At 43.6% G+C, this 16,824-nt stretch overlaps 1 protein-coding gene across 7 annotated transcripts in view; it reads right to left on the reverse strand.

Moving 5' to 3' along the window:
* The window catches only part of LOC129725981 (kinesin-like protein unc-104), a 102,241-nt gene that overhangs the window by 30,369 nt on the left and 55,048 nt on the right, over positions 1-16,824 (reverse strand). For 6 of the 7 annotated variants that reach the window (XM_055682480.1, XM_055682481.1, XM_055682485.1 and 3 more), the window contains exons 2-7: positions 15,777-16,003; positions 15,271-15,695; positions 14,916-15,171; positions 2,595-2,758; positions 2,377-2,516; positions 1,987-2,028 (exon numbers count right to left, since the gene is read on the reverse strand). In XM_055682480.1, the coding sequence (XP_055538455.1) occupies positions 1,987-2,028; positions 2,377-2,516; positions 2,595-2,758; positions 14,916-15,171; positions 15,271-15,695; positions 15,777-15,959 (1,210 nt within the window). In that variant the 5' untranslated portion in view covers positions 15,960-16,003. The remainder of the gene's footprint in view (positions 1-1,986; positions 2,029-2,376; positions 2,517-2,594; positions 2,759-14,915; positions 15,172-15,270; positions 15,696-15,776; positions 16,004-16,824) is intronic. The other variant, XM_055682483.1, reaches the window with a different exon arrangement.

The raw sequence follows: 16,824 nt of genomic DNA on the forward strand, positions 1-16,824 counted from the left end.
AATTGGTGTACAAAATTTTATTACATTCCATAAGTAATATAAATCATTGAAAATTTCCATCTAACAATTGAGAACAGTAAGCTTCTCAAGCTTTTAGTCATTATTTCAAAGAATACCATAGCTGGACAACATACCTTATGCTGTGGGGAAAAAAACATACCCTATGTAAACAATGCAAGTGTTTTGGTGTATACTGATATAATTTTGTCGTGAATGTGAATTCCGCACACTGTGCCGTTCAATATAGCTTGGCACAATCTCACCCCAAAAGGGCTCGAAAAGTGTACAGTTTGGAGAAACATTATTTTCTGAGCCGGCACAGGTTCAATGCATAATATTTCCTCAACTTATTGGAGACGACATCCTAACGTACCAACTGAGCAGTAAGTTGATGTGATTTCTTGATCGGGTTGGTTTTCCTGGGACATTTTTGGATAACGTTATTTGCGCATGTTTTTCACCCTGTACTTTGAAACATTCTTGAAGCGAAACAGTTCACTGATATTATCTATATTCCATTTTAAGTTGTGAATAATTATGTCACGTTTCATAAAGTATTCAATTTGAGGTATTAGGTTTTGGAAATCTCAAGTAATTTAACATACAAACATTTCCCGTTTTGGCTCAATCTCATCCCCGTGGCTTAATCTCACCCCGGCAGACGGTACTTGAATATTTTATAATTAGAAAAAAAAAAACAAAATTGATTGTAACTAAAACTGTTGATTCTTTTTAAATTAAATAAACTATTTGGGGATCATCGCTGACGAAATCTAAAGAAAATCGATGATTTTTTAGTTTTTCGGAAAGAATCAAATCCATTCACGATATGTATTTCATAACAATGGTCTTAGGAAACATCATGAGGTAAGTTTGGATGCGTACGCACGACTCCCCGATAATGTGAAAAAATATCTCCAACCAACATCACATTTCGAAACATTTCTCCGTTCAAATCACCGTACACTGCCAGGCTCTCAATAATGTGCCACGAAAGGACACCGTGGGATGAGTGCATTCGCTACATATGAAGCGAGCGCATACGAACGGCGACTGATAACAAGCATTGAAAGCAACATACAAATAGAAAAGTATGATAATGCTGGACGGGACTATATTTATCGAAACAATATACTGGAACTAAAAGAGCGGTAATTTTACAATCTTACATTAGGAGAAAAAAATCGCTGGAGACCAGTCTCCAGGCTCCGTCGAAACAAAAAATAGTCGTATGAAATGAATAAACAGGAGTGTACTTTGGTATAATGAAAGATAAAGAATAAAGATGCTGATCAAATGTAGTCAATAGTGGTAGAAATGTAATAGAATAAACTGAAACGTAGTAGCAATACACAGTCAATAGATTGGATATAAAGTAGTGTTACAGCAGAAGGCCTCTAGGGTTGATCAAAAGTTGGGAGTTGTTTTATGTTCACGTGAAATTTTGCGAAATTATGCCAATAATTTCCCATCGCGTACTAAGCAACAATTTTTCAAATGAGTAAACAAAAGATGCCAAAACAGGTGATTCGAAAGGTTGTCTAGGTGGGCTTGTGTTAGTTCTTTTTTGTCCAACCCTATATTCGCTTATTTATCTACTTGATTTACATAGTATTTAGCAACAATTTGGTTATTATATGCGGTACGACACCAATAATATGAGCGAAAGTAAAATAATATGACAATATTTATGTACAAAAATTAAATTCGAATTTATCTGTTTGGATTTTGCGTGATTTCAAAAAAGCAGAATCTTTGCAACAATTTGTTCAATATTTTGGGGCACTTTTGTCTGGCCAAAAAGTGTAGCTACACTTGTTCCAAATTTTGCACAATATCCAAACTAATCTAACGGTACTGTTCTCTGTACGTTGGTAAGCGATGATTTATCGAAATGAAGTTATCCAAAACAAGAAATGCAAACCGAAACTAAATAATTAGTATAAGCTGTATTTTGTATTGCTTAGCATTCGACGTTCTACTTACTATTAGCATCTCGCTTTTCACAAACCACTTTACCGTCCGGTCCTACAGGAAAAGTGTGTACGTGAGGTGTTTGAGTTTTAGGATTTTTAAAATCTATCAATGCCTTAAATTTACTTAATGCTCAGTTACGATTATGTTTAAAGAGACGCAACGGTTTAGTTTAGCTACCGGTAATTTTATTTGAAAGTTTTAAATAACTTTGATGTTTGATGTATGAACATTCTGAGAACTCAAAAGAAGAATGACATAGTCCGAAATATGAAAGAGGGGACACTACGGTGTGACAAGTCCAGCCCTGGAAAATAATGGTACACTTCCAGGGCGAACCGATCGCGGTTGAAAACTGGACTAACTTGTGGAAGAGTGAAAAACTAATTGGATCACACTCACCTTCCTGCACTTCGATGCCCTCTGCCTTGAGCAGCTCCCGAAGCTTCTGGATTTCCTCCTTGAGCTCGCGAATGAGCTTTGCGTTGGCGTCCTCGTTAACAACGGCTTTGCAGACAATTTGTTTGGCACGGTCAGCGTATCTGTGAAAAATAGCGAAGGGAAGAAAAAAAAATTGAAAATCGACCGTGGGTGGGGATGCCACTTGACTGCCAACTAACCTTAGCGTGCTCAACGTTTCATCGTAGTTGATATCAGCCGGTGATATCGCCGCAATCATAGCAGTTTTCGAGTTGCCTCCGAGATTCTCACGTAGCAACCATGTTAGCACCGAGTCACGGTACGGTATGAAATCTGCCTTTTTGGATTTTTTGCTTTTCGATGCCTTCGGATCGAGAGGGGGCAGCGCGCGTGTCGGAATACGGAGGAAGAATCCATAAAATGACAATTAGAACGAGGGTTTTTTTCTGTGATGATGATAGATTGGTGCTGAGGCACACGACACGATTAGCGAAAAAAGCAATAAATTTAAGTTTAAATGTAACGGAGGGTTTTGAATGCTATGAGTGTGATGTTGATGATGCATAAAAAAATATATTTGGCATAAAATTGTGTGTTTATCTCTGAAGAATAAAATAGTTGATATCATTCTTCTAGGTTGATTATGATTTTTTGTTTTGTTAAGATATCTTATCAGTAGCACTTTACATTTAAAACGAATTAGTTACTGTATCATGACTAAGGGGATCCTTCAATATGTTTTTTCAACGATTAAAACAATGATCATTTCGTTTCTAGAAGCCCGGCTTATAAATACTGGGTCGCAATCAAACAGTGTTATGTACTATCACTGGAAGGAAAATGAGGAGTGGGCATTTTTTTTATTTTGTGTTATGAGGATGAGATGAAAAAGTGCTAATATCATTTAATAAACTCAATTAGTGACTTCCTATTTTGCAATATGGGTATAAAAATTATCGTAAATTGTGAATCAAATGCATTTGCACTGAAGTATAATCGCTGCCACTCTAGTCCTGTACCGGTCTCTGGCTGAGGAGGAGACATTGTTTTATATTGGCAACACTGTTATTGAAAATTTAGTAGAGTATAACGGAAACCGATAACTATTTCTTTGATTGATCTCAATCACTCTGCTAAGACGCTCGTTATAGATTTTCTAGATTTAACACTGTTATTATGCATCCCTGATTTCAAAATAATAATCGAAAATTAACATAGCAAAATAATATAAGGCGTTCGCTTACGCTGGTTAAATCAACATAAGCAAGCTTTAAGCAAATACTATGGAGTATAGAGTTCTCACTAATGCGTCATAAACGATTTTTTACTAGACTCATTCAAAATCGACCGACTTCAAGCGACTCGCAGTACAGCCGCTAACTGGTCAGCAATCATATTAAACCTTTCATGCCTAACTTATCTTTAACAAAAATATTACGGCAAAGTTTTTCTATTATAAGGTTGAATATCAACATTTTCTTTGGAAAATCAGTTTCTTACCGACTTGTTTACAATGTAGATAGGAAAAAAAATATCTGGCATTTCTAGTTTGTTCAGTTGGGTTTGTTAACGTCGGTTTTTTTACCCTGTTTTTTTTGTAGTGTCTCATACTTTTTGGCTGTTGCACACCCATCGAGCATTTGCACGACAGGCAGGTCCCCGGTTCAGGAGATTGTGTCGACCTCCAGAGAGGGGTACGTTATTGCCAAAGTGGATGGAGTATTCTACTGCAGTTGCTATGCTCCGCCAAGTTGGTCTACCGAAACGTTCGCGCAGATGGTCGATCAAGCAACTGTGGAACTGACGGGCCTACGGCCGTTGGTGGTTGCGGGTGACTTCAACGCTTGGGCTGTCGAGTGGGGGAGTCGCTGTACAAACCAGAGGGGCCAGGTCTTGTTGGAAGCTTTGGCAAAGCTCAACTTAGACTTGGCTAACGTTGGTACAAAATGCACCTACAGTAGAAACGGTGCCGAATCGATTATCGATGTGACGTTCTGCAGCCCGGGACTGATCACGAACTGGAGGGTAGACGACAGCTACACGAATAGCGATCACCAATCGATCCGCTATGAGGTAGGCGTGCGGAAGCAAGCAGCGAGTAGGGCCAATATTCCATCCTTCTACGGCTGGAAAACATTGCACTTCGATGCAGATGTTTTTAGGCAGGCAATTAGATGGAAGCATGAAGGGGGTGAACTGCTCCCGGATGTGGACCATCTAAATTCGATGCTGTCATGGGCGTGCGACTCCACGATGCCTAGGTCTCGTCCGCCTAGAGAGGGTAGGCCACCGACATACTGGTGGAGCGATACGATAGCAGGCCTGCGCAATGCATGCCTCCGTGCAAGACGGAGGATGCAGCGCGCACGTTCCGACGAGCAAAGAGCGGAACGCGGTGTCGCATTCAGATCCGCTAAGGCAACGCTTGAGAGCGCAATCAGAGCCAGCAAACGAGCCTGTTTCGAACGACTCTGCGCCAGTGCCAATTCGAACCCGTGGGGTGACGCCTACAGGATCGTTATGACCAAGACTAGAGGTGCGCTAGCCCCGGCCGAGCAATCACCAGCGATGCTAGAAACGATCATTCAGGGCCTCTTCCCAAGCCACGAACCAAGTCCCTGGCCTCCGGCTGACGAGTCACCACCTACCGTGAGTGACGGCAGCCGTGCAGAGGCTGACGATGCCGTAAGGGTGACGGAAGATGAATTGATCGAGATCGCAAACTCCCTGAAGGTAGGCAAGGCTCCGGGACCAGACGGAATCCCGAACTTGGCCATCAAGACGGCCATCAAAGAAGCCCCCGGGTTGTTCAGGGCGGTCATGCAGAAATGCCTTGACGACTGCCTCTTCCCGGACGTGTGGAAGCGCCAGAGGCTGGTGCTGTTGCCGAAGGTTGGGAAACCACCAGGTGACCCATCGGCATACAGACCAATCTGCCTGCTGGACACGGCGGGCAAGGTGCTTGAGAGGGTAATCCTCAATAGACTGGTGAAATATACAGAAAGTGAAAACGGTCTATCAAGCAACCAGTTCGGTTTTCGAAAAGGTAGGTCCACGGTGGATGCAATTCTCTCCGTCACCAGAACGGCTGAGGTTGCAATCCAACGCAAGAGGAGGGGCATTCGTTACTGCGCGATCGTCACGCTTGACGTGAAGAACGCGTTTAACAGTGCCAACTGGGACTCCATAGCCTTAGCGCTACAGAGTCTCAGAGTGCCGACGTCGCTGTACGAAATTCTAGGCAACTACTTTCAGAATCGAGTGCTAGTGTATAACACAAACGAGGGTCAGAAAAGCGTTCCGGTTACCGCAGGTGTACCGCAAGGTTCCATCCTGGGTCCGGTACTGTGGAACGCTATGTATGACGGCGTGTTAAAACTAACACTCCCTCCAGGGGTGGTGATCGTGGGCTTCGCCGATGACATAACTCTTGAGGTCTATGGCGAGTCTATTAAAGAGGTAGAGATAAAGGCCGCGCTATCAATACGCGTAGTGGAAGACTGGATGCACTCCAGGAAACTGGAGCTAGCGCACCATAAGACTGAAGTTATTGTTGTAAATAACAGAAAGTCTGAGCAGGAGGCATCGATTAGTGCCGGTACATGCACTATCGCCTCAAAACGCTCGTTGAAGCTTCTGGGGGTTATGATCGACGACAAGCTCACGTTCGGGAGTCACGTCGATTATACCTGCAAGAAAGCTTCCATGGCTGTGGCAGCGCTGTCTCGCATGATGGCAAACAGCTCAGCGGTTCGTAGCAGCAGGCGCAAAGTCCTTGCTAGCGTGACCACGTCCATACTCAGGTATGGAGGACCAGTGTGGTCCAAGGTATTGAGTACCTCGTGCCATCGCGGCAAACTCGAGAGTACGTACAGGCTAATGTGCCTAAGGGTCGCGTGCGCATACCGAACAGTGTCGTACGAGGCGGTTTGCGTCCTGACTGGCATGATGCCCATTAGCATCATCGTCAAAGAGGATGTAGAATGCTTCGACCAACGCGACACGAGGGGTATTCGCAACACCATACGGTCATCCTCAATGGCCAGGTGGCAGCGGGAGTGGTCCAACACTACAAAAGGTAGATGGACACACCGACTCATTCCAGAGTTAGCAGGCTGGATTAATAGGCACCATGGGGAAGTAACCTTCCATCTGACACAGATCCTGTCAGGCCATGGCTGCTTTAGGCAGTACCTGCATAGGTTCGGGTACGCCGAGTCCCCTATGTGCCCCGCTTGTACGGGTGCGGAAGAAAGCGCAGAGCATGTGTTCTTCACATGTCCGCGCTTCGAGCGGGTACGGTACGAAATGCTGGCAATATGTGGGATGGACACCACGCCAGAGAATATAGTGCGTAGGATGTGCGAAAATAGGAAAATCTGGGATGCGGTCATCACGGCAGCATCACAGATCGTTAGTATTTTGCAGGGCACCAATCGACGGGAAACCATCGACGTGCCCCAGTTAGTTAACGGTTAACTAACTGGCCTGTATAGGCTGCTCTGCTACCCATAGAGGTAAGTGCAAAAGCACGACGGGCCCTCTCCCTGAAGTAATGCCTAACGGCGGTCCCGGGGAGACAAAGGGCTTTAGCTGTTCAGCTTAGGTTGCTCAGCATGGGTAAAAGCAGACACCCATCGAGCTCTTCTTTGTTCTCCTTTTTGTACCGAGCAAGTGAAGTATCGTGTAAAAAATCGCCCCATGGTGCCTCATTTAGTGAAACTTTTGGCGTGCTAAGTGCAGTGATTTTGTGATTGTAACCAGCTTGCTTTTCTGCTCGATTTTTTTTTTCAACAGCGCCATCTTTCCGTCAAATCAACAATACGTATATCCTCAAACTCTCCGATTGAATCATCACAACGCATTGCGAAAATAATCTACTCCAAGACTGTCCGCATTGTAAGTTGACAATCTGGAAGGAGCGTCAAACTCAGCCTCACGAGTTCTTATCTCACAGATCCAGGAGTCTGTCCACCAAGATAGTGCAGCATCTGATTTCCATGTTAGGAGCGGCCAATCAACGTCCTGGTTCCAGCGTGGGACTCTAAACAGAGCTGGTACGATGGTCCTCCGATGAGACAAAGGGTTGGGGAAGGCCCAACAAGCCACTTCATAAAAATGAAAAGTTACAAACGATCAAAGAGAACAAATGACCCGATACAATTGGAAAAGACCACAGCGAATAATTCGGACTTTGAATTGGAAACTCGGAACATGGAACTGTAAGTCGGATTATCTACGACGAGTTGAATCCACGCAGCTTCGAATTCGTAGCACCGTAGGAACTTCGCTGGATAGGACAGAAGGTGTGGAAAAGCGGGCATCGGGCGGCTACCTTTTACCAGAGCTGTTGCACTACCAACGAGCTGGCTTTGTAGTGCTGGGTATGGATGCGTCAACGCGTGATCGGGTGATACCCGATTAATGTTATGATGTGCAAACTGAGGATTAAAGGCCGTTTCTTCAACTACAGCATCATCAACGTGCACTGCCCACACTAGGCGAGACTCGACGACGAGGAGGAAGTGTTCTACGCGCAGTTGGAACATGTGTATGACGGTTGCCCTAGAAGGGACGTGAAAAATGTCATCGGCGACAGACCGGTGATAGACCGAACAGCCTCCACGCCGTATCGAATGACAACGGTCAACGGTGCGTAAACTTTGCAACCTCTCGTGGTATGGTAGTCCGGAGCACCTTCTTCCCCCGCAAAAATATCCACAAAGCCACCTGGAGATCACCCGACCAACGCACAGCAAGCGAACATTGATTCGGACTACTATCTAGTTGCAGTTTGCATGCGCTCAAAACTTTCGAAGGGGTATAGCATGCGTCAAAGTCGAATGCCGCGACCCGACATCGAACAACTACGGGATCCCATAGTTGCCCAGAGATACGCGCAGCAACTAGAAGTAGTACTACCAATGGAAGAGCAGCTTGGCGCAGGCTCTCTTGAAGATGGCTGGAGGGACATACGATCCGCCATGAGTAGCACGGAAATAGCGGCACTAGGTACAGCTGCCCCGAATAAAAAAAAACGGCTGGTTTGACGGCGAATGCAAACAGTTAGCAGAGGAGAAGAATGCAGCACAGGGGAGAATACTGCAACACCGTGCGAGAGCGAATGTAGAACGATACAAATATGCGCGGAACAGAGAGAACTCGGTTCTTCAAAGAAAGAAGCGCCAACAGTAGGAATGAGAAGCGATGGAAATTATGTACCGCGTTTTATGAGTTTATTTATAGTTTTATGAGAAATTGAACAGCACGCGCAAAGACTACGTACCACAAGCCGACATAAGCCGCGACCTGGAAGAAAATCTCCTGACAAGTGAGTGTGAGGTGATCGAAAGGTGGAAGGAAGGTACTAAGACGAGCATCTTAACGGCGATGTTACAGTAGACGTAGGTGGTTCGGCAATCAACCTAGAAGTACATGCGGATAACGACAGGTTCCCGACCCCAAGCGTCCAGAAAATTGGGGAGGAAATCGGCAGGTTGAAAAACAACAAAGCCACTGGCAGTGATCAATAGCCAAACGAGCTTCTAAAACACGTTGGTGAAACAAGGGCAAGAGCGCTGCACTGGATGATTGTCAGGATTTGGGAAGATGAGACGTTACCGGAGGAATGGATGGAAGGAATCGTGCGTCTTATCTATAAAAAGGCGACAAGCTCAATTATCGTGCAATCACGCTGCTTACAAGGTACTCTCCCAAATCCTATGCCGTCGCCTATCAACTATTGCAAAGGAATTCGTGGGGCAGTACCAGGTGGGATTCATGAGGCCCGCTCCACCACGGACCAGATATTTGCACTGCGGCAAGTACTCCGAAAATGCCACGAGTACAATGTAACCACGCACCGCCTATTCATCGAATTTAAAGCAGCGTATGACATAATCGAATGAGATCAGCTATAGCAAATTATGCACAAACACGGGTTCCCGGACAAACTTACGCGATTGGTTAGAGCGAGGATACACAGAGTGATATGTACGCACTGTTTCGGGGACGCTCTCGAGTCCTTTCGAATCTCAAAGAGGGTTGCGGCAGGGCGATGGGCTTTCAAGTCTGCTGTTCAACATTACCATAGAGGGTGTTATTAGAAGTGCGGGGATATATACGAGTGGTACGATTTTCAGGAAGTCCGGCCAGTTGCTTAGCTTCGCCGACGACATTGACGTTGTGGTACGTAGCTTTGAGACGCTTACGGAAACGTACAGCAGACTCAAGGCAGAGGCCAATCGGGTCGGATTAGTCATAAACACGTCGAATTCGAAATACATGAGAAGTAGAGGCTCGAGAAAAGACTCTGTTAGCCTCTCACCACGGATTTTATTTGACGGTGATGAAATCGAGGTGGTAGTTGAGTTTGTGTATTTGGGCTCACTGGTGACCGCTGACAACGACACTAGCAGAGAGAGAAAAGGACGGGTTATGGCTGGAAATCGCGCTTACTTTGGACTGCGAAAAACGCTTGGATCGAACAAAATTCACCGCTCCACAAAGTTGATTATCTACATAACCCTTATAAGACCGGTAGTCCTCTACGATCACGAAACATGGACCATGCTCCGCTGGTCCTCCAGCGTTTCCTTGTGGTTTTCGAACGGAAGGTGCTGCGTACGATCTACGGTGGAGTGCAGATGGAAGATGGGTCATGGAGACGGCGAATGAACCACGAGTTACATCAATTGCTAGGAGAAGCTGGTATAGTCCATACAGCTAAATTCGGAAGACTACGGTGGGTTGGGCATGTCGTAAGAATGTCGAGCGAAAACCCAGTCAAAACGATTCTCGACAACGACCCAACAGGAACACGGCATCGTGGCGCACAACGTGCACGGTGGATCGATCAAGTAGAAGGAGAACTCCACAGCCTACGCAACCTGCAAGACTGGCGACGAGCAGCCATGGATCGAGTATGATGGCATCGGCTTTAAATATCTAGGATTCGGCCTGATTTCTTATCGGAATCTATGTCACTATAGTGAAAGCTTATATCGATTGTTGCTCATTGCCAATCAGCATTTTCAGTGCTGGAAACCGCAAAAGCAACAGACGAAGTTATGGTGTTCGGTGATTTCAATCTTTCACGGATTTCATAGAGAGAATATCGAGACGGTTTTTCCTTCCGGACTTGGAACATTCTAGTATCCATCCTTACGCTTCTAAACTTTTGGACTGTTATAGCTATGCCACACTCACTCGAATTAACCATATAACCTACCAGAACAACCGCATTTTAAGCCTCTGCTTTATGAGCCCATATTTGTGCGAGGATCCTGCTCCATTAGAAAAAATAGTCCCCCATCACCCACCTGTATTAGTTACCATAAACGCCGAATTAAAACGCGATCTTGACACTGCATCCGCTACCGTATCTTACGACTTCCGCAATTCCGACTACTAAAGTATCGCTGAGTTTTTCTCCGAGCTTGACTGGAGCTCCGTGAATGCCGAAGACGCCACTCAAACTCTTTCCAACGTATTGACCTATACCATCGACCGATACGTCCCAAAGAAGAGCCATCATCCTGCGCCCCGAAAGCCATGGCAAACGAGAGAACTTTGGCAGTTAAAATCGGAGAAGAGAGCTGTCTCTAAAACGTCACCGTACACTGTCCCTAAAACGTCGTAATGCGAGAATTAACTACACATACAAAAATGCGAAACGATGCTTTCTCCGATATCGACAAGATTTACAGAGGAAGCTCAAGTCTCGTCCCAAGCAGTTTTGAATCAACAGCGACATGATAGCGACCCTCCTCTATGACATTTAACGGTAAGGAGTCAGCCACCCCGCAGAACATCTGTCAGCTTTTCTCCGAGAAATTTGCCAGTGTGTTCACTGACGAGACACTGAGCGATCATCACGTTGAACATGCCACCAGTAATGCCCCACGGTCCAGCCAAACTTTGAACGCCGATCATGTAGACGCGACAATGATATCTAGAGCCTGCTGCAAACTCAAATCATCCCTAAATTTTTGTATTGATTTGTCGCTTCTTTGCACGCCAACCCTCCGTATAGCACCCTCCAACGCGATGTTGAACAATAAGGTCGACAGCCCGTCACCCTGCGTCAAACCATCTAACGTCACGAAAGAGTCCGATATCTCACAGGCTATCCTGACGCATGATGTAGAGCCTTCAAGGGTGGCACGTATCAGCCTAATTAGTTTTGTTGGGTAACCATGTTCGAGCATAATTTGCCTCAACTGATTTCTCTCGATGAACTGTATCGTACACTGCCCTAAGGTCTATGAACAAATGGTGAGTCTGCAAGTTGAATTTTCAAAATTTGTAGAGGATCTGTCGCAGGGTGAACATTTGGTTCGTAGTGGAGCGTCCCCCTCGAAAACCACATTGGTTTTCGCCAACAAAAGTCTCCTGCAACGGCCTCAGCCTATAGAACGGAATACGGGAGAGAACCCACTCTCAGCATGAATCAGTGTAAAGCACGATACAGCTGTTCGCTACCAACTTTTAAGAGTTCTGCTGGAATGCCGTCCTTACCAGCTGCCTTGCAGTTATTCAGCTCTTTCTTCGCTTTCATCCTCAATCACCATCCTGCTGCTTTCGAATACGCTGATTTCTTCACCATTCAACAGCACAGTAAAGTGTTCCTGCCAATGCCCGCCCGCCTCCGTTCTATCGGTAATAAGGCTCTCTCCCTATCGTTGCACATGACAGAAGCATCGTGCCTCGAGAAGCAACCTTACGCCTCCGCAAGGATACGCTCCCAATGCACAGTGTTTTATTTTGCTGATTTCGTGCGCAAAATTAAGAAAAAATACAAATTTGATTTAAGTGATATACTTCATACGGAAAAGTTTCTATGTATTTTATTGTGCTTTTTTTAGAATGTACGATTTAGTGATTAATTCACCTAGAAGTTATATGGAAAATTTTTTGGATTTTATTGAATTTATATTTTTGCTGAAGATTGTAAAACGGTATATATAGAAATAACAATGTTATTTGATAAAGTTAGAATTTTCATGCAAAAGATTTTTTTCATTGAAACAATCGAAAAGACTTTATTAGACAAATGATTTTATATTCCTTTAAAAGTAAAATAGACGTGCTTTCTGAACATCAAAAAGTTATCTGCGTATTCTTGCGTACGGCTGAGTAATTTGAAATTAAACTAACCCTTGAAAAACCGTTAATGGTTGAATAACTTTTTTATTTTGAACCATGCTAGATCAAATATTCAGCAAAAATGTGTATTTCTGTTTGGCTAATAATTTTGTAGAAGGTATAAAATATGTAGAAAATCCAGGAAAAAAGTTATATTTAAAGTTATGATTTGAGTGAACTTTGCATATAAAACATTTTATATCTTTGTTAACATAAGAGATAGGAATCCAACACCTTCGGCAAAGTTGCTAGTAAAACCATTTGCCACAACTTTTTCGAAGACACTAGCTGTCTATCTCACTGTCCTGAAAAAATAAATTTTCCATATCACTTCTAGGTGAATTAATCACTAAATCGTGCATTCTAAAAGAAGCACAAAAAAATACATAGAAACTTTTCCGAATAAAGTATATCACTAAAATCAAATTTGAAGAAGCTATTAATTTTGCGCACGAAATCAGCAAAATAAAACACTGTGCAATGCTGTCGTTCCGGCGATGGAGTCTTTTTCAGTAGCTCTAGCTTCCCGGTATCTTCCTACGCTCTGACGAGTCACAGTCCTGCCTAACATGTGAACTCTGCCGCGGTTCTTTTCATCAATCGCTCGCTGGTACTCAGCGTCAAACCATTCATTGGACATGGCTATCGCAGCTGTACCCAGCACTTCTCCCGCTGTGGTGCTGATTGTACTGTGGACATGCCTCCACTGTTCATTCAGGTTACCTCTAACTTGATCCTCGATCCGCTCATCAACCTTCTGCAGATACTCTGTAACCACTTCTCCAGTTGATAGCCGTTGGATGTTCAACTGTATCCTCCTTGTCGTCCTGGATTTCCAGTACACCAGAAGGGAAACAAACACGATATGAGTAAATATCGTGGCATCACCTCGCTCTGTGCCGTTGCCAAATTGTTCACTGTAAAGCGATTATAAGCACCAACATGGATTCACAGGCGGTCGCTTTACCGCCAGTAAGTTGCTTTGCCTCGCTTCATACATCAGTAACAGTGTGGTGGATCTGAATGTCACAGAATATCAAAAAAATTATCGCAGTGACGAAAATACCCAACGCGGAAAAAACAACATGGTGAAACGTGCTCAGACGGATGCCATTTACACTGAATTGACAGCTGCCTTCGATAAACTGAACCATCGCATAACCGTCGCAAAACTTAACAATCTAAGAATCCACGGGAATCTTTTACTATGGTTTCAATCGTACCTTACCGGTCGCCGTCCAACAGTTATTAGAGAATGCCAATCTTCTTATTTTGACCATACGTCTGTAATACCGCAGGAAAGTCACTTAGAACCGCTTATATTTCTGCTTTATTTCACGGACGTGAACCTAGTTATCAAAGGACCACGGTTGTCTTGCGCGAATGACCTTTAACTCTATCTTCAAGTTCACACAATTAAAGACTGCCGCTTCAGTTAGATATTTTTGCCGATTGGTATCACCGTATAAACGTTAATCTATCTAAATGACCGATTATATCATTTCGGGAAAAAACCGACTGTACATTACAAATACCTTTGCCAGAAACAGAAATCGGGCACGTAAACCAAGTTCAAGACTTGGGGGTAATTTTGGATTACCAGCTCACTTTTAAGCCTCCTTTTTCGTTCACTGTTGACAAAGCCTTTAGAGTTCTGGGATTCATCTCAAGGAGCGCTGAAGAATTTACGGATATTTACTGCCTCAAATCGTTGTATGGCGCATTATCTGCGCTGCTCTGTATTAGAGTAACTAGTCAAATGTAATTTTGTTGTATTCCCGTTTCGTTATATGTATTGACTCTCTAGAGATATTTTTATTGTTAGCTTTGAGTTACACCATTGGGGCACCTGCTTGCCTGTTGGTGAATAGACCAAATAAATAAATAAATAAAGCTTAAAAAAGAAACTGTAGTTGTCAATCAATAACATCGGCATGAAAGGGTTCAATATATTCGTGAAAGCAGCAAAAATACAGCAAGCAGAAAGCTAAATATTAGCAATTGCACAGTTGGCAAGTGATCCACACAGTTCTCCACAAGCAAATACCAAAAACGAATCGAAAAGCAATAAGGCGGCAGGTGCAGATGAAGTTCCGAGATACTTACCGACTGTAGTCGGAAAATGATGGTGATTGTTTAGATTTTAGATAGTTTTGTTGTTCAGTTTGAAGCAGTCGATTTAGGGATGCGTGATATGATGAAGTTGATGTGGGAAAAAGGCGAGCGATAATTATAAAATCATTGATCGAGATATTTGTTAACGGAATGTGATGTTGAAATAGGAGCTCAAAGAGTTAGTTAAAAAAGTTGTGTGGTATATTATTGAATGAAGGAGGAAATCATTTTAAAATTTCAAATATAACATGGAAACTCACCATTTCTGCTAGAGCGGAAATGACCTTGCCAAGGGTGGTCAAACTCTTGTTGATATTAGCGCCCTCTTTCAGTCTTGTACCCTTGGCACCGGTCGAGTCTGCTCGCTCGGAACCGGCCAAATCGACCAGGCTGATTTTGGAAACCTTCTCCGTTTCAAGGCTGGTCATTTTATCGACACGCCTTTGTGTAAAAAATATGGTAAACACAGCGTGTGAACGAGAGCTTGTTTCGTTCATGTTGGTCGCCGCTACAGTTCTATTAGATTTCAGAACAAATAAAACAAAAAGAAACACGATTATTAGGTGGAAAGCAGTTAAATCATACTAAAACCGGTCGCTGGCTCAAAATAATTACCTAGCCTTATTACCCTCATCGATAAGATCGTGAATGTCCTGGTAAGATGTCACAGCTAATTTCGACAAATCCTCTACGTACGGTCCAAGAAGGGGATGTTCGCGCACTTTGAGATTACCTTTATTTTTTGGATTTAGCAAATCCCTAACCCGCTCGCAGTAGATCTCCATATAGGACACCTCAACCGAATATTTCAAATCATCTGTCTCAGTTTCCTGTATTCGACGGAAGAGATCTTCGCAGATCATCGGGATGACACCTTCCTGGCCCTCTTCCTGTTTACCCATCATCGTGTAAGACTTGCCGGCGCCAGTCTGACCGTATGCAAATATGCACACGTTGTACCCATCGAACGAATGCTGCAGCATCTCCTCACCAATGTCGGAGTATACCATTTCCTGAGTAGAAAACTCAGAATCCCGGGGCTAGACATGCAAAAGATTAAAAAGAAGAAAAGAAATACTTTGTAGCGTTCCATATCACATCACGTAACAGCTTTAACTCACATCATGTGACCAGTACGAGTAATCATAATTAAATCGTTTGACCGACTCGCTGGTTCCCGGTGGCACCTTTGGATTCGTGATGCAAGTCGTATTGCCAGTCATTTCAATAATACATTTAGATTCGCGACCAATTTCGCGTGAGTTGAAGGGTCGCACTCGGACCGCCACCTTCACGGACGACATGACGGCGAGAGGCCCCCTAGGCCTGATGGGACGCCTTTACTGTGCTGCAATAGAGAACGATAGCAACCAATTAGCTATCCGGAGGAATATTTAACATTAGTAAGGGGATTGTTTGCTGAATATTTTCCACCATCGGATCGTAATCAATTTAGAACTTTTCAACGGGCTTTTACGTTGATATTGAAAAGGCCATTTACGATTTTCTTTCTACTATGTAGATTCTCTCTGCTCCAACGATATTGAGATTTTTTGTATTTTAATTCCCTTCGGCGAAAACGTTTCCCACCAAATTAGACGTGATTGCGTAGCAAACGGCCTGGGAGAAAAGTGAAGTCCTCTGCTATGATAGTTCCTGAAAGGCATAAATAAACTGTACTGGCGGCAGTGAAGATGGTATCGAGAAATTCGATCCCGCCAACGATATCTAGCCTAACCACAATGCTTTTGTTTGTGATCCATTAATCCGCCCTATGTTTGAACAAGTCGTTTTTCGCCAGACAAACTGGAATCGATTTTGCTGTATCGGATTACTATTCTAAAATATCGCAAACTGTTTGCCATTGACCGACGATGAATTTTTGACTGGAAAAGAATGACGATAGCTAGTGTCGGTAATTCATTTCCAGTCTATAGCGAAAAGATTTTCTTAACAAAAAATATTTTCATCGCATTTTCTGCTAATTAATTTCATCCATTTTATCAACTAGTAATGCTAAATTGTCTACATAAAACTAACGATAACGATTACTTCAATTAGAAAACTTCAGAGTTCTGTTATAACGAAGTATACGCATTTCCATTTGAAAAGATTTTAGCTGACCTTAGCTCTACGTGATAAGTTGACTGTAGTTCAGATATTAAACTA

Source organism: Wyeomyia smithii, chromosome 2 (assembly GCF_029784165.1).
Source record: "Wyeomyia smithii strain HCP4-BCI-WySm-NY-G18 chromosome 2, ASM2978416v1, whole genome shotgun sequence".
NCBI lineage: Eukaryota > Metazoa > Arthropoda > Insecta > Diptera > Culicidae > Wyeomyia > Wyeomyia smithii.